At 48.3% G+C, this 19,017-nt stretch overlaps 1 protein-coding gene across 1 annotated transcript in view; it reads left to right on the forward strand.

Annotated features, from left to right (window-relative positions):
- Positions 1-12,896, forward strand: part of LOC128271054 (uncharacterized) — a 105,460-nt gene extending 92,564 nt beyond the window's left edge. Inside the window, exons 4-5 of the mRNA XM_053008487.1 lie at positions 10,944-11,876; positions 11,934-12,896. Coding sequence (XP_052864447.1) covers positions 10,944-11,876; positions 11,934-12,896 — 1,896 coding nt within the window. The remainder of the gene's footprint in view (positions 1-10,943; positions 11,877-11,933) is intronic.
- The last annotated feature ends 6,121 nt before the right edge of the window (positions 12,897-19,017 follow it).

Below are 19,017 nucleotides of genomic sequence, written 5' to 3' on the forward strand. Positions count from 1 at the left end.
GATTGACGTCCTGTTTCTGGAAATGATGGAAGTCTGTCGCCGGCGACATTCGAACATTGATACAAATGTAAGGCAAGCCATTTATTCCCGTCATAACATAGTTAACGTTCAAGTAGAACCAACGTGAGCATAACTTCAGTAAATCGTACCAGATTTTGGTTCAAGAATTTTTTTTTTTTCGAAATAGTTTCCATTTCAATCAATACATCGTACGAAACGGTGTATTAAGTTTTCCATTGACTTTTTGTAGCCGTCGGAGGGAATATCATGAAGGGGCCGCTGGAATGTCGTCATAAAATGATCCTTTCATGGCCAATTTGAGCTTAGGGATAGGAAATAGTCACATGGTAACATATCAGGCGAATACTAATTGATTTTAAGTTCAAAAACTCCTTAACTGTGACGGTCTTTTTGGGCGGTGCATTGTCACGTGGTAAAAATATCTGCTTATCCACCGTTTATTCTGTTCGTACTCGTAAAATTTTGACCCGAACGTTGAAATAGTATTCTCCGTTGACCGTCTCACCATCAGGAAAGAACACTTTGTGGATTAAACCCTTCGAATCATAAAAAGTTATCAGCATTGTCTTCATTTTGAACTCCTGCTTCGTTTTTGTTTGTTTTTGACTTCATTTATACTACACAAAAACTATTGCTCTACTCTTGTAACAAATTCAAGGTCTCAGCTCATGTTTTACCAAATTTTAAACAAAGTCTAATGTTGGCTCCTTGTTCCTTTGTTTACTTTCTTAACACAAGTCATAAATCTACTGACACATAAACGCGCATAACTTTTTAATCTTTCATCCGATTTGCATGAAATTGCATACGTTGGAAAGAGGAAGAACGTAACCTTTAAAAAACTCGCCACTGAAATATCACCATATAGTTTTCTTGAACTATCGGGCCCTTTTGATGGTCTCCAAACTGTTCAATCGCCTAGCGTTTCCATACGAATTGGGCCACCGCCATTGCCGAGTGGTGGGCCGCGCCGCTGGTTTACAATGCCCGTTTCGCCCAATTTAACAAACCCCACTCGCTGCGAGTGAAAGTTTTGCTATTGCTCGGAGAATTTGGCACCGAACTCGCGAACACATTGACCACAACAACCACTTCCGAAGCAGGACCGGCGCAACTCCCCTTGAGCATCTGAGCATCGAATAAAAATCTAAACCCACACCCAAACAAGATGGCCAACAACCGGCAGCCTGTCGTCGCCCGTCGTCGTAGTAAGATTTCGATTCGCGAAAGCGCGTCCGAACAAGCAAAAAAAAAACCAAACGAAACAAAGATTTATGAAACCCGGAACGCGCCACGCAAGCTGCTGTGGGCCTTTGCTACGCTACGCCACGATTTACGATCGCATCTCGGAGGCCGCAATTTATTACACATCATAATACGCTTTGACGGGTCGACGGAGGGGCCGCGGGTTCAATCCGCGCCATTGCCGTGGCCGCCGATCTCACGTTTTCCGCGTGTTGCGAATCTCTGCGGCGCGTAGCGCAAAGTCCACACTTCTACAAGACGGGCCCCCCGAAAACCGGGAGGAGGACGTTAACCCCAAGCGAGCTTCCCGCGAGCTAGAAATCGGTTCCCAAATCCCAAACCAAGTCGGGCGAGCAAAAGCAAAAGCAAAAATTCGCGAGCTCTCTATTTCATTTGCGAAACGTGAAATTCGCAAACTCCCAGCCGGCGGTTCCCATCCTGCGGCACTGGAACGCCAGGTTCCCATCGGCCCAACCAGTGGCCAGCAAAATTCCAGTCGCCAGTTTTTTTTTCTTTGCTACGTTGGCCGTTGGATCGACTCGGATTTTATGCCGTGGGGGCCACCGAAAATTGCACGAAAAACCCGACCCCGCGGGGGGAATGAAGAAAACGGCCGCAACACCAATTTGCCGCTGCCACTCGACGGGAGCGCTGCACAGGTGTCCGAGCGCCCGGAAGTTACCCGCGGTGGGGTTCCGCAATGGCGTTCGCGAATTGAAGCTATAGACATCAGTCAAATCATCTGTGATCTGCGAAAGACCGCGAAGCGATCCGAAGCCGAAGGAAACAATTTGTCAAATGGCTTCCGGTCCGTTCCAGTTCGGCCCTCAGAAAGCGAATGATCCACGCTTGATCTTTCTTCCCCCCAAAAAAAAAGGCAAACACCCAACGGAACATGGCTCAGCATAATATGCTCCGCGGTGCGTGCGGCTAAACGTGGCCGGCGTGGCACTGAGCGGCACGCATGAAGAATGTATTTAAAATTTAAACCCACGTTGACCTCATTTTCATATATTCGCACGCTCACGCTCTCGCGGCCTTTTACGGCCTACGCTCTCTCTGGAGCAGCGCTACGCACCTGCCGCGTTGTTGTGGGGTTTGGCCCGAAGGCAAACCGAACGGAAGAAGGCAATCGGCGAAGGAAGCCAAGGGGCCCTCTCCAGCCAGTCATCCAGTTTGTGCGTATTTTTGGCACTCCCCGGCCGGGCTACGCAACATCACGATGCGTAAAGGTGGGCGATCGCGAAACGGAAGATCAAAACAAAACTGGCCCCAAAACATAAAAGCGCGCGCGTTGCGTAAGGGGGGTCAGGTCAGGAATAGTGCGTGCGGCAATAGGAACACGCAAAAGGAAGCGAAAAAAAACAGAAACGAAAACTAGAAACACTTTCCATCGGATTAAGTAAGGCTTGGCTGTGTGTGTGCGTGAAAGCTCTCGACGCGCACGCACAGGTGCGTAGACCACGCCAACATCATCATCGTGTGGCGCGTAGTTTCGAACCCCCTTTCAAGCACCATGTTCCAGTTCCGGCACCCCGTTTTGGGTGTATCTTTCTAAACAGAGTTCCACCCGAAAAGCCGGAGGAAGACAAAACGGACACCAGAATACGGCGGGAAAAATAAGAACAGCACCACCACCATGACGACGACGCCGGCCGAGGGCAGGCCAAGTTCACGATCGCAGATCTTGCGATCTTCTCGGGCTCTCGGCCTCTCGGGTGTGTGAGATTGGGCGTAGCTGTGCGTAGACGACGACGGCGCGCCACCGAAGGCTCTTTAAATAAAACATAACAAAGTTTTTTTTTCTTCCATTTGCCTTCTCTCTTCGATTCCCCAAAAATACGCACAAAACACGGGGGGCAAAAGGTGCGTAACGCGGCCCGCCGCTTCATTCAAGAAACGGCGTTCCGAAAGGAGAAAAAAGAAATCCTTGACCCCCCCGGCAGGAGGGAGACAGAGCGAGAAACGCGTGGCTCTGTCTCTGGTGGTTGGTGGTTGGTGGTGTGTTTCACTTTTCACTTCTTCTGGTGACGTACCCCGGCGATCGCGGCGTTTGGTGTGCGTTTCGCTTCTTCTGGTTTGTGCGTTGGTTTGCTTATGATTTTATCGCCCGATTTCCTAACTTCCTTCGGGCCACGGTTGTGGTTTAAATATTTCAAGTTCAGAGCGGTTTTGGGTCGTTGTACCGTGGTGCGCCGTCTTCGAAGGTGGCGCGGCTTGCGATGATCGTGTCGAGGGATGGGAATGCTTCAGTGTTTCGACGCAGAATTACGCATAGGGCGAAACCTTATCTGTTTGACTTCTTCAACAGAGTTGGAGCTAAAATAAAGGATCTTAGACTGTGGCCTAAAAATATCGAGAACTCGCTTGTAAATCGAAAAATCTTTCTTTATTCTTTTAAATGCCATTTAAATGCCTATGCTATTACCTTTGAAATGATTCCTACTCTATGCAATACCGCTATGTCTACGTTGGTTACTATTTTCCTCCGAAAAGTTCTTTATAGGAATAACCTTGAACACTGTCTTCGTTTCGGCTTCAATTTCAACTATTACCTTTAAAAAGTGTTCACTGAACGGCGTTTGGAGTTGATCGAATAGCCAAAATCAGTTTGCTTCGAAATGATCACGAACTGATCACGAAATGATCACCGAAATGTGATGGTGATGCAGCAAACGGCTTCACCGTGAAGCAAGAACCAAGAATTGTCTCTCCACAAATTGACTTAAAGCATTGCGCAAACCACGCCCAACAATAAAATAGTATTCTATTTTGACCTGTTAGTTGCCAAACTAACCCACCAGTTGTGTAATAGACAATGCCACAATGTGACCAATGATCATTCAACTAAAAAAGGTAGCGCGTCCTTAGTGTTATTTTCATGTTTTTTGTTTTAAGCTTCTTACTAGGCTAGGGTCTCACAGGGCTTTCCTTTTTGTTTTCGTTTTGATTTTGTTTTTTTCGTTTCTGATTCGTTTCATTTCCTTTTTGTTTCATTTCCGTTTGGTTCGGTACCCTTTTTACGTTGTCCACTGTTCTTGTTTATTACCATCACCGTGTGTTGTTCTCTATCCGTTTCCGTTTTCGCTTTGCGATCTATTTTATGTTCCATCCGTTTTCTACTTCCGCCAATGAGCAAAACAGGTAAATTTTTTTATTTTTTTCAATCATTTTTCCAATCCTTTATTTATGTTTTTCTCGTTTTTGTTGTTTGTTCAGTTTATTCGCGTTGATTTGTGTCGCGTCGCAGGTTCACTATCATTTAACATGCTCCTTCATCGGATCATAATCTAGTTTCAATTCAGTTTCAAGTTCTCAGAGCTTTGCGCCATCTCATATTCAAATTTTGGGCCACCTGGATTCTCTCAACGTTTTGGTTTTACTATCACCATGCGTGCGTGAATAAATTATTAGGCCGGTCCAACTCTTTTGAGCGTTAATCTTGACACCGCACGCCGGCATCGGATCATCGGCGTCTGATGTAGCCGAGCCGAGCACACCGAGCGGCAACTAACACGCAGGCAGCGATATTGGCTTAAGACTTGCCATTCTTCCCCCGCCGACTCCCAGCCGCAGTGCCCCGACGCAACGGACCGCCAATCCGCGTGCGAATTGATTAACTATGCTCTCTCAGCGCCGGTCGACGCCGTGCGATGAAGGACAAGAGGTTTTTCACCTGTGGTGTGGCCACAGCCGGGGATAGCATTACGCATAAGCTGTGCCGGCGTGGCGTGGTGGTGGTGGTGTCGGCTTCGGACTCTGCCACTCTGTGCCCCGCCGGGTTGCGAAATGGGAATGGCGCCTGGTATGTGTTGGAATGACCGATTGACTTGTGATTCACTTGCGGTGGCCGCTTCATAGTTCGGCGATGGATCATCTTACCGGCGCACCGAGTAAGATCTCAACACGCTCCGCTGACAGCGGGAGTGTCGTCGGAAGTTCAGCCAGATCGGTCCGCCGGCGGTGGCCCTAGGGAGAGATTACTATTCAGTTACATTATTTATTAAGGCGCCGTCGTCGTCGCTGCTGCTCGATGAGAAAGTGTTTGGCGTTCGAGACGACATCGGCTGGGGCTGCGGCTGGCCGCGGATGGTTCTCTGGTTGGCGCGTTCTTAATGGAGCGTGAGCCCATTTTCCACCCCACATTTTTTTGTTTCTTTTGGAAGATTTTCCTACGCTCCTTGGGAAAAGTGTACCCCACCGGAAGGGCAGCCGCTCGTGATGGGGCGCACCATAATAAATATGTATATGAATTAAATGGAGTAAAAATGTTGGCAAAGTTCCAACTCGAGGGCTCAGTTCTTCTTAGCGCCTGGGGTGTGGAACGTTAGTGGCCGAGACAGCAGCATCGTCGCACGCCCGTCGGTTGATGGTAAAGTTTTGAACAATTTGTTGGGAAAATTACTTTAAGTTGTTGTATTAAAATAAAAAAAAAAATGTGGGCCTTGTTTTTCATCCTTCTTTTAAAAAGTTGCGTGGCGGTTGCAAACATACTTTTAACGGAACGGAAAGAACAGAAAGTTTCAATCCAATCAGTGAATAAATTGTCTGCCTTTAAGTAAAGTTTAACATTTAAAATTAAGATGAAGAACTTAACTTGAACAAAATTAATAATTATTAAAAGAAATTGAACTACCGCATGAAGGCACATCCTAACTGTTACTGCCTTTTTAAGTGTGTGCCACACTCTGTGTGCTCAACGCAATAATAGCCAGCAGGGGGCAAGCGGAATCTCATGAATTTCATTTACAATGTTATTGCTATTTTATGCACCGAAAGTTGATAACACTCTCCACCCCATCTATGCACGTGGACGACAACGGAGCTTGCAGAGGATCAGTCAGAACACACCACCGGCCGGCGGGGATACAGACTGCGACGACGTGCAGTTCGATTTACTTGTTGTTGTCGTGTGTGTCGCGCCTTTCTGAATGTTAAGCTCCCGCTCAATCCGGACCAACTCCAACGCAATGGGCTAATGAAGTAATAATTTTGACGAACATTAATATCGATGGCTTTTGGGTGGCCAGAGAGCCCAGCAGTAGGAGAGATTTTCCCAGCCGATCGAGCAACGGCTAATTGAAAGTGAAGAGGAAACACCAACCGCGAACACATCAGCGGGATGTTATGCAAATCGTGTTGCTTTTTTGAAGCAATGGGCGGTGTGTGACCACATTCCGATTGAATGAAGCGCTCCTAGGGTCGTACCTTCGAACTGGGGCACTTTGTTTTCGAAACAACAAACTTTACCTTTTTCTCAAACCAAACGCGAGCCGTTGGGCGAAGAACCAAATTTGGGAAAAGATGGCGCACCAGCCCACAAAAACATCGTCCGAGTCGTAGTCATGTGCGAGTTATGTTTTGCTGACCGTTGTGCACTGCACGGGGGAAAAAAGAAAGGAAAAACTCTGTCTATCCTTTTGTTTTTGCTTCAACCCACTACTGTCCCAGGTTGGAGCTCTTGCGCGATCCCTTGCGATGGTGATGGCCTCAAATTAGCGTCGGTATCGCACCTTCGGCCCGGTCGTTAGAGCCCAAGACTGTACGCAATACCCTACGATCGGTGGAGCAAAAACGAGCAAACGATCTTAGACCCATTTAAGCCCGACACAGCGCGCCGACTCATCATCCTGAAGGCGCTCGCGTAACTAGAACACGATTACGCGGGCTCGTGGACTCGCGCGGAGCACGCGACAAAAAGTCGTCCCCGTCAAGTGTGTCCGCTTCGCGTCACCTGGCCGGCCTGACTTCATTCATTATTCAACAGGGTTTGGGTTTTTGTGTCGTCTTTCCGTTGGGCGATGAAATGCATCCACCACACTCTCTGAGGAGAGGTTTATGATTTTTTACGAGACCATCGCCACCACGCGCAACCTAAATTAAAGCCCGTAAATGAGCGTAAATGGCGCCGAGAATCCATTCACACTTTTGCCCGCGCTCGTGCCCGGTTTTTGCAGGTTTCGTTTGCTTGCTTTTTGCGCTGTTGTTATGGGGTCTGCTCTCTATGTTTGTTTACTGCCTTTCAGTTCTCGCGCCCGTGTCCTCGCGGTTCGCACTTTGGCCAGCATCGCAATCTTTCCGAGTTATGCAGCTGGGCACGCGCGTTGCTCTTTGGCTAACGGTGCAAAAAAGAGGACCATAAATTCCGCCACTCACAACGATCGAACCCCGAGGTGCCGGGAGGTGTCGGAATGTTTCAACCATCAATCAGCCGCTGTTCCGATGTATCTAAAATTGAATCTAAAGTACGGAGATTGATCTAAAACATGTTTATTCGTTGCATGAAACCGTACTTTCTTGGAGCACTGCATTGCATTGGGAAATATTAAAAACTATTTTCCAAAGTGGTGAGTTTTCAACTCAAATTTGAAAAGTACATTTCGTTGAAGCTCATTCCCGCCTTGGTGGTTATGTTACTAAACAGAATTGTCGTATTTGGTCGGTTCGGAAAACCCATACGTCGTGCAAGAGAAGCCAATTCTCCCAAGAGAGTAACTGTTTGGTGCGAACTTTGGACTGGCGGGATCATCGGCCCATTTTTCTTCGAAAATGAAGAAGGATCCGTGGTAATCATCGATGGCGTACGCTATCGAAAAATGCAGGCTGATTGGTTCGTTCGGCGAAATTGAAGTTGAAAACTTGGACCCAAATTCAACATTGGACATTTGACTGAAATTGTTTTTTATAAATAAATATCTTGAATCAACCTGTTCAAATAATTGTTCAAGCTCCGATCGTTTTCTTTTTACAAGCATATTAAATGCCAATGATTTAATGCTTCACTCTATAGTTCAATTTGGTACATGGTAGTCTAAGTTTACCTCTGCCTTCGCTCATAAACAGCCATTTAAACTCAATTAATGAGATGGTGTGGATAAAATCCGATAAAATTCCGATTGGTTGCTTCGTTCTCGAGTAGTTCGAATTCCATCGGAAAAAAGCGCGCTGAGAATGCATTAACTTTCGATATAAAACGCGAATATAGTTGCAGATAATACGGCTCCGTCATCGTGCTTTTCAACTGGAATAAATTACTGTGGCCAACACTTAATGCGCCTGACACTCAAAAATAGGTTATTACACCTTTTGCACCGACTGTCTCACCGCTCCGATCCGATTGCTAAACATCGCAACATATTTGTCGAAGTTGATGCATTTTATTGCTAGACTTGCTGTCGAGCAGCTTACGGAATGACCGGACCGAGGCTCGGTCATGGCCTTAAGCACACACACACCGAATCACACACAACAGACACGAGACCCGACGGGGGACCCCCCCGGCGTCGCAGAGGTTCGATGGAATGGCAAGGTTTTCGCGTTTCGTGACGCGATGGCCCACAATACACACAGCTCCGGCGGCAGTCTTTCGAGCCGGGCGCATAACCGGGTCGCTCGTGGGGGGCTCGCGGGGTATATGCTGATGACGGAGACACGGCGACCGCTCGACGACGACGACGTCTGCGTGTGCATAGAAGGTGCAATGCGCGACCGGCGCGACACGATTAGCAGCAGCAGCAGCAGCACCGCATCGCGCAGATCGGTTCTAAATATAAACATTTTATTATATCGCCCGTCTGCGATCAGCGAACTTCAACCGCAATCGTAATGGGGCTGCACTAACACGAACGAGCGCGCGTGCAGAACAGCATAGCAGAGAACATAGCAGAGAGACGCAGCATGCGATGTTTCGCCGAGGTGCCTTGCTGCTAAGCGACCACTGAGAAGCGTGTGGCGTTGTGAGACTGACTTTGAAGTCGACATATTTTTGGCTTAAAATAAATTACACATTTTTAAGGCCACAACACGTTGGGGGGCCTTTCGTTTAAGTGAAGTGAATAATAATATTGAATGATGTTTCAGTCAGTGATTTTTATATGGATAAGGGCAGTTTGAGGATTATTTTTCTTTGTTAAAGAAAAGTTTTTGATTTGAAGAGGGCTAGGAATCGAACCCGTGACCGCGCTCTTGTGGGCATGAAGCGCCTAACAACTTGCACCACCATCACGTACTCTGATGGAGTGCACAAATAGTGAAACTAAAGGTCTGTTTCATGAATGCTTAATGTTTGGTTTTTAAGGATTTTTTTGCTCATAAACAGCTTCGATGTTTCTGATGTTCGGCTCCTGACGCCACGCTGCGGTGCGTGTATAGACTTTAAAATAAATGGCCGATTGTGGTGAACGTGTGGCTCCTTCTGCTCACAAACACCCTTCCGCGCTGCGCCCCCTGCCTCACAAAAGTGCATCAATGTGCAAGTGCATCAGCCTCTCTCTCTCTCGCTCGCTCGCAGTCAAAACCAGGCAGAGAGTCTATTCTGGTACACCCTGAGTGTTTCGTAAGTTGAACACCTCTCCCCCTGTTCCGTGCTCCAGTATCCGTCGCCGGTCGCCCCTTTAAACCACGCTCTACCGCGCCACGTTGTTGAGGAAGGTTAACAAGTTTTGCCGGCCGGAGAATCTCCCCCGAAGACGGCAGTCGGCGGTCTGCGCCGCCCCAGACGGCAGTTGCGCCCGGTTTTGCATACTTTCCGGCCTCGTCCCCCCGCCCGATCAGCAGAGAGTGTACATATGGGGCGCTACATCCTCCCGCGCGCCCCACCCGCCTCGGTCACGGCTGTCAGTCTCGGCCGTGTCGGTGGTCGCGCGGTGTGTGCGAAGAGACGAAAGACTCGGTCCCGACGATTGAGTGCATAAAACGCCCCCCGCTCCACGCTGCCCCGGGAGATGCCCCCCCCTTGTTGGATGGTGTGTGGTGGCCCATAATAAAACGAGAGGAGGCTCGGTCCCCCCCTGCGCCACGCCACTGTTGAAGGGCACCTAGTCTGAGGGGTAGAACCTGAACTTCGAACTGAGAGGTGCCGGCGAGGGAGGCGAAGTTGGGCGGCTTTGCGGCTTTCGCCGTTTTGCATTGAGTCTGGTCATGTTTCGACGAGTGAGACGAACCGCTCAGACGCGGAAATGTGCGTCTTGTGGAGGGGCCCTGTCTGAGGAAGCGCCCCGGCGCAATGCATTTTTATGTCTCGCTCACTTAACGCGTTGAGTGGTTTGGGCGATCGAGATCGGGAGTCGCCGCGCATCGCTATGGGATCGCGCGGCTCAAATAGGAGACATGTGCGTTGTGCAGTGCAGGGATAAGTGGCACTGCTACGTTTCTGTATCGTCCTTCCTTCGCTTTCTGCGACTCTGGGTTCTGTTTCCTGTTGTACGTGGTCCGTTAACAAAATATCGCCAATTTTTGTCAATCAAAAATTATTTATTTATATTGTCCCCTTCAAAGTAATCCCCATTAGATATTATACACTTCTGGCAACGTTTTATTTTCCAATCCTCGAATCACTTCAAAAAATCATTTTTTTGTGATCTTGTTCCGCTCCTCCTTCGATACCATATTTATCTCCTCAATCGTAGCCTATAAAAAATCATAAAAAATCACAAGCGAACATCATTAGTTTGTTGTTTTTGATCAACAAGCAACGATGTCTGATCACCGGGCGTTATTGTTTTTCCTCAAATCTCATTTTTGTTATTTACATAATATTCATTACTGACCGTTCTACCCTGTGACAAGAACTCATGATGCACCACACCCATCCAGGGATGGATAGCCCCATACTATCATGATTGTAGCCTCCGGTTCAAACAAATTAATCAATTTCTACTGTTTCCCACTCTTCCTAGGCCGCCATCCTGCAGCAGACGGCCGAGTACATTTACTCACTGGAACAGGAGAAGACCCGGCTGCTGTCGCAAAACTGTCAACTGAAGCGGTTGCTCGACCAGCAAGATCACAACGGTGCTGGTGCCGGACCGGACGCCGGAACGCCTCCGGTCTCGCAGACGCAGACCCAGATCGCCGCTGGTGTCGGTGGTACGACGACGACACAAATTCCAGTGGGAGGTGGCGTCGGGGCCCCGACCGGTGGTGTGGTCACCGGTGGAACCACCAACCTGGTAGCGACGACGGTGGCGAAGAAGCGGAAAATTGACAGCGTGCCGGTGTCGGACTCGTCGGACGAAGGGCTGGGCTCGATGTCTCCGGAACCGGTGACGCTGCGCACGAACGGTGGCTTCACCCCCATACCCACTCCGACCACGACGATCACGGCCACCAATAACCCGCCGGCCACCGGCACCACCACCACCAGCAATGGCCGCCAGTGCACGACGGTCAACTTCTCCGTGAAGGACTTCCTGGAGCTGAAGCACCAGCTGGACGTCGAGCGGCGGCAAAGATCGAGCGTGGAGGACAAGCTGAAATCGCTGGAGCGTCAACTCGCCTACCCGGTGGTGTCGGCCACCCGACTCCACCAGTTCCACCCGGACGGCCCGGAGTTGGTGGTGTCAGCGTCGGACTGCCTCATCGAACAGCAGCCAGCCCCGCCGCCGCCGGCGGAAGAGGTGGCCGTTTCGATCATCCACAAGTCCACGATCGCCCCGGCCGGTGGCAAAGTAGCTCGAGTCGGTCCGGCAGTGGCGGAACTGGTGGACGGCGGCAGTGCGGTCCAGGTGATTGCGCTCGAGTCGAGTGGAGGTATGCTGGGCGCGAAGAAACACCAGCTGCTGGTGGCCACGGCCGCGGACGTTCGACTGGAGGAAGCACTCGCCGTTCCGGCAAAGCAGCTACTAATACCGCTGAAGGACGAACAGCAGCAACAACAGCAGCAGCAACAACAGCAGCAGCAGCAAGTGTACATCAAGCGGGCCCGGTCGCGGTCACCGGCGGGTGAAACGACGACGACAACGACGACGACGGTGGTCACGTTGCCACCGAAGAAGCACCGCTACCCGTCGATCCTGGAGGCGGCGATCAAGGCCGAACCGAAGGTGGAGGTTGAACGCATCAGCTCCCCATCGTCGATCGTGGTCAACGAGGAGCACATGATGGTGACGACCACCGGCGCCCATCTGGTCGGGGCCGGCCCGAAGCTGACGGCGACCGTGCAGCAGCAGCAGCAGCCACCGCGGCTCAACACCTGTCGCCACAATCTCGAAACGATCGTCGAAGCGATCCGCCATCTCGAGGGCGACGCCTTCGATGCCGTCGTCCCGACGCAGCAGCAACAGCAACAGCACCAACATCCACCGGCGTTGCAACCCCTACAACCGCCCCAACCTCACTCGACGTCATCGACCCCAGCAGCAGCGCAACAGGCGCAGGCGATAGGAGGCGGCGGCGGGCATCGACCCATGCAGGAAGTTCCGCTGGCACTAACCACGAGCAGCAAACAGCAGCAGCAGCAAGCAATACAGTCAAAACACGATCGTGATCACCGCCAGAGTCAGCTAGAACCGTACCTGAAGTTCCGAACGGGGGCTGGTGGTGTGTTGCCCACCGTCTCCACCGTCGTCGCCACCGCCACCAACAACCTCCTCCCGATCGCCGGAAGTGGCAGCGGCGTCGTGACGGTAGCACCACCGGCTGCCGCCGCCAGTTCGATCATTTCCGTATCGCTCGCATCGGCGGCGACGACGATCGTTGCGAACGGCACGGCGGCCAGCCCTGCTACCACCGTACCGCTACCTGCCGCCACGCTCCACCATCCACACCTAACGCCAGCGACGGCGGCGCAAATCCTCCAGCAGCAGCAACAGTGTCGACCGGGCGTGATCGTCGTGAAGCAAAACACATGATCACCACATGCCACTAGCGGCGCCGCTGGTGGTGGTGGTGGTGGTGGGGGCTGTGGCCACAACAGCTCAATCATCGTTGCCGCCCGCCGCCCGTCCTTATCAAGCACCGTCACCCTGTCCAGCATCAGCATCAACCCAACGCCACCGCTCCTGGTTAGTGTCAGTGGTGGTGCTGGTGGTACTCGAGTGTCCGGCGGTGCCCTGACACTGAAGCCTTGCAGTGGTGCCAAAGTAGTAGTTCCGCCACCTACAGCAACGCCACCCGCGCCACCGCCGCCATCAGTTTCACACAAGGCAACGGCAAGCAGCGGCAGCAGCAACAGCAGCAACGTGGTCATCAAATATCAGAAAACGATCAATGGTGCTTGAACTTCCTACTTTCTTTCGTGGCTCTCCATTACGATTAACCTTGTCTTTGTTAATTACTTGTTTAGATGTTACTAAATTAGTTTTTTTTTCTCCCTCAAACCCATTCGTCCGTCCTTCTGCTGCCACACAGTTTGGCTTCATCAACAATCCCAGCTTGCCCACCATATTGCGTGGGGTTTAGCGAACGATCGTGTCCTCCGCAAGAAGGATACCGCATTTTTATACCGGCCCCCTGGATTCATTTAAGTTTACGTTCTTGTGCCAGGACACCAGAGCAGAGCTGCGAATGCGCGGAAGCAAAAATGAACCGGCAACTTGGATGCGGGGAAAGTTTGAAACGATATCAAAAGTAATGCTTAAGGTAACAACTAGCCAATAAGGAGCGCCACAGAGCTATTGGCACGAGTTATACTCGCCCGGGTCGCGCGGGAAATAACAAAGCAAACCTTGTGGACGGTAGGACAGGACTTTGGCGAGAGACGAGAACGCCTAAAGTAAGAATTGCGGCAAATGTTTGGGTCGCTCCGGCGACGGTGTGTAGATGATAGATATTACCGCTAATTTGAGTATAGAATTTCATTTGTGCATTTCATCGCGTTTAAGGATTAACGGCAGGAGCGACCGAGAAGGCAAGAAAGAGCGCCCGCTCGCAATGTTGTGTCACCGTGTGTCACACCCCGGAATAGTAGCGTAACTTCGGTAGCGACGATTAGCGATAGTAAGAGCAAGGACACAGACTTCACCTTGAGACCGGAATGTGTGTGTGTGTGGTCCGGCGGCCTCATGACAGAGTGGGTGCGGGGCCGTTCTGCCGGTGATCTGATCCCGATCGTGCCCACGATCGATCGATCAGTTGAAAAGAGAGAGAGGGCAACGAGAAGTATAGTACCAAGTAAACGGATTGCGTTAGATGTGTCCGAATTGGTATTTCTTTTTATATAATAAATACGTACGCAAGAACTTTGGTGTAAAAATATGATCCAAAGGAATTAAGGGACACGAAATGGCCGACAGGACATATTAGGGAACGTAGACAGGGCGAGCGTTAGGTGATAATATTTAGGGCCATCGGGATGGCGGGCTCGCTTGAGACCGACTGTAAATAGCATGTTTCCAATCAAATTGCTGGTATCATAATTCATCTCTTTTCTACTAACGATTCATGGCTAGGCACATTCATCGCATGCGCAAGGGCTTGGAGTTGAAGAATGTCTAAGAAATTATTTCGGTGATGCTCTCCCGAATCTTAACAAACCCGAAACGACGTCACTTTTGTGTTAATGCAGCTTTCTAGAAAATTTACGAGGATGTGTTTCACATTTCCATCGGAGGAGCGAGAGCATCGAGAGCTTGCTTGACATCGGCTGTGGGCCTTAGCTTTTAAAAAGCCCGCAAACCCTTAACTTATGGACTGGCTCGATCGTGCGCACTCCAATACACCAGGCGGAATCGGCGCTGAAGATCGATGCCACGACATTTGCAGCCGCGCTGGGAAGGACTGTCGAATAAAATTCACAATTCCCTTCAAGCTCTCAAGGGCGGAGTCCTCGAATCCTCGCTCCTCTCGATGGACACTCTACGCTAGCTAAGTTGGAAACCATTTGTGATTTGTGTTGAAAATTCTTTCCCTGTTTTGGCATTTGAAAAGATACAAAACCGTAGTGGAGTTTCTAGTGTTTTTTCCGTTTTTAATTTTTAGGCATGAGGCATGAAGTTGAAATAGGCAATTTGGATATTTGTGTTTCTGTTACTTCGCTAGACAAATCACAGAGTGCAACGAAACCTCTCAAAACACACCTATCGTACGGCGGAATCAGCCGGTCATCTTCTAAATCAATTTGGCGCTAGCAAATTTGGTGGCCGGCCATGGAAACGCATTTGCTACAAATGCGGACACAAAATATTGTTTCCATTGCTTCTCCTTTGCTTTTATCATATTCAAAATCAATTGAATGGCTTAAGACAGACGTTTTTGCGCTCATAAAACGAAGATTCAAGCAAGGAAAACACTTTCAACCTCGTAATTTAAATGTGTCAGTTGGGGCGAAAAACTAGAAAAAATAACTCAAAAGATATGCTCAAAATCTTGCATCCGTTTTTGTGTCAGAGCAGATCAGAGTGGAATCCGTCGACACACCCAGTGTTCACGTGAAACGAATCGTGCACCAATGCACGGTTGGTGCATTTTTGTCTGTGCATTGATTAGGGACACGAAACCATCCCATTCATTTGTGAAAATGTGTTTCTTAAACAGCGGGAGGACGAAGAGCGATCGTATGATCAGAATCAGTGTGGAACTGAACCCCGACAAGTATGTGTGAAGGTTTCAAGTTTCCCATTTTATAAATTTTCCTCGCGTTGAAAATGCATTTTTATAGTTAGGATCATCTCTTAGTTTCAGTGTATATGTAAATATAATAAATCCTCGCTCAGTAAGAACATTCTCGCTCAGTAAGACATTAAACAAAACTCTGAATCCATCGGAAGATGCAAATCTATATAAAAGAAAATGAAATGGGTTGAATCGAACCGAAAAGAGCAGCATTACACACAAGCGGACGGCAGAGAAGCGATAGATGCAAACGGCACAGCAGCGCAGGGACTATTTGGGTCTGTGCTGCTTGTTCTGGTGCATCCGTGTCTTTGGGCCGCAACATTTGTAAAATAGTGCATCATACGGGGGATAAAAACATAATTCACATCCAAAAACAGTACAGAAAAAGCACCTGCATTGTAGCTAGTAAGTGGCATATTAATTCAAAACATACAATGTACTACCTGCGCGGCGATAGTCAGTAAGACGAAACACGTGTAATGATCGGTTGAAAGAGACCGAAAAGTGGATGCTAAAATTTGAAGCAGAACAAACGAGAGATGCAACGGCACATTCAGTGCCCCCCGTAATGGTTCAGTGCTGTTTAGAATGTGTCATTTACCAATGACATGATCGCAATGGCACGCAAACGATGATGAAACAAGAGGAAAATGGTAGAAATAGATTAGACAACCGGAGAAAACAGCAACATTCACACTCGTACAGACGGACACATATTCGCTAACAAATAACGGAAAGTAAATTGATAACTGCCCATGAAATGCCTGAATTCTTATCCTCCAGTACCAGTTTTATTGACGAAAGGCGAAGTATTACGCAGCGAAGAGTAACACAAAGTCTGGCGACAATGAAGCCAGCAACAAATCGGAGAAGCAAAACAACATGTAGAAGAACGGAGAGCGGAAGATGCATAATTAGTCAGTTTAAACATTGCTATATGAAACTAAATACACGACACGTTTACAAGCAAACAGCAAACCGAAAACTCATAAGTACTAAACTAACCATTGAAAAGCCAACACAGCCGCAAATACTGATAAGACACATATTATGGGCCAGAGCGACCAGAGCGGGAAGATATGATACGGGGGAACTAGTACTACAGTTGCTTTTGCAGTGGAATATGAAACCCCCCGAGGGCCGATTCAGGCCATACAGCCTCATCGGACGGCAACACATTGCTTCGAATATGTCAAACTGAAATGTATTGCTTAGTACCTTCAATCAAAGATTCAAAACTTCTTCTTCCTTCATCAACAATTATTTAACTGATGCTTGGTGCAGTTCGTAGTCTCATGATACGCCCCAATGTCGAGAACCGATCGCGATCAATCGCACCCAAAATTATTAGTAAACTTTTTTGTGCACACAAAACACAGCAATTAATGGCGAAGCGAATGAGTGAAAGATACACGCAACATGCAGCGTGTGCCATGGCGATCTTTTGAATTTTTGTTCACCACAAACGGCAAATCGCATCCTCCGTCGATCTGATTCCAGCATGACACTCACTATAAAATAATTGGAAAGCCTGCATCTCTAGTTTCATTTACCATTTGCCACATTGTTGTGCAGCGCAACCGTGCGCCGGCATCGTTTGTGGCACCTATTCACGCTTTCTCTCGCCATTAGTGCTTGCGGTTTTGCAGCCACAATAGGCAAACAATGTACCAAAAAAACGAAAGAGCGCCACGGAAGGTTTAGTAAATGTTTGCCATTTTTGTTAAATTTTTAGGCCATTTCATTCGAAAGTGTATGTATGCTAGAACGCGGTGGAGAAATGTATGAACGGTACACGCCACTCCGCTGATCTGTTCGGGCATAACGAGTCGATTGATCGTACGATCTCTTGCACCGAGCAGCAGGCGAGCTATAGAAGTACGTTTGAGTCCTGTGAAACATTTAAACATAATTTTCGGCTGGATCAGCTCCTTTTTGTTGGTAGTAAAAATTTAGTCTTAAGTGTGGAACAGCGTGGAAAGGAATCAAAGTACATTGAACGAAAACAAACTTGCATCCTACTACAACAACCACACAAACTAAGGAACGAGTGAAACCTCAACTCTCGCTAGTTATTATATCCTCACCGCTCTGTCCGGACTGTGTTGTGTGCAAAACGGAAAAAAACACGGAACCGAAAAATATGGGTTTTTGGCGAATACACAAAGAAAGTATAAGGCAAGCAAAGCAATTTATATAGAATTATACAATACTACTGCATACGATTACATGGAATATGTGTATATATAAATATATGTAAGTGTATACACACACGAGTATGCATATTTATATATATATTCCTTATGTATGCAAACCGGAATCCCGCTAGCTATGTTTTAGGTCAAATCATACGTCAAACCCAGCCACTAGCCGGTTGTGTGACGGCCATGCCGTTCCATCGGGCGTGATGGATTGGGCGGTAATTTCTGTGAAATTATTACGTTCTTTATTAGACATCGTTTGTTGTGTGTACAAATTCAAGCATCCCTTTGACGGAGACGAGAAAGGAATCACAAAACACTGAAATTACAAGAAATTAACCTGTTTGTTTGGTTGAAATAGTAAAACAAAAAAACTCAGAACCAGGTGCCCCTTGTGGGACCGAACCACACAGAACCCCCTCTCGATACACAGGAGCGGATATGCCGGTGGTGCCCGAATCGCGCTGTTATCCTTTTATCGTGGTTTATCAAAGAAGAAGAGACACGGTTTAGTTTGACACCCGTAAAGCGCAGGTCCTGCACATCAAACTTACCTGAAAGCGAAGATACGCAGAATCATACAGCAACAGGATCGTGTTCGCTGTTGCAAGTTTGCAAACGAATCGCAGAAGTAACAAGTAGTCGAGAAAAAAGTATTAAGCGAAGAAAAACGGTCGTGCTGGAAACTGTGAGCTAAAGAGCGAACGGTTGGGTATCCTCAAAACCAACGTCAGTCTGCATCCTATGGTAGATAAGTTTGTAAAAAAGGCTATATCCTGCGCACCTGAGCGCGAAGGATCACAAGTAATAAATTCAAGAGCTCGTTCAGACCTCGGCGCAACGTTCGACGTGAAGAAAGTTGGAGGCTGCCAGCGAAGAATGCACTAACGGAAAACACCTAGAGACACACGTGTGTGGAGAGAAGAAATAATTCTAATCGTTTACTACTTACTTCTAACTGTTTCCACCGCTTTCTTCCGTAAATCAAAATATAATATATTATTGTGAACTGTCTGAAGAAAACAAAACAAAACACAAAAAGAAACATTAAACCCACTAGTAAAAGGATAACGGATCGTTGAAAGTATCAGCAAAAACAGAGTAAAGCATTGAGATAGCTGTTCAAACAACAACTGCCCAATCGTGGCGCTGTGGCTGATGCGCATAGCAAGGCGGACCGTTTTATATTGTAACACATCTAATCTCGGCGCCCGGC

The sequence above is a fragment of the Anopheles cruzii genome, chromosome 3 (genome assembly GCF_943734635.1).
Source record: "Anopheles cruzii chromosome 3, idAnoCruzAS_RS32_06, whole genome shotgun sequence".
In the NCBI taxonomy this organism is placed as follows: Eukaryota; Metazoa; Arthropoda; class Insecta; order Diptera; family Culicidae; genus Anopheles; species Anopheles cruzii.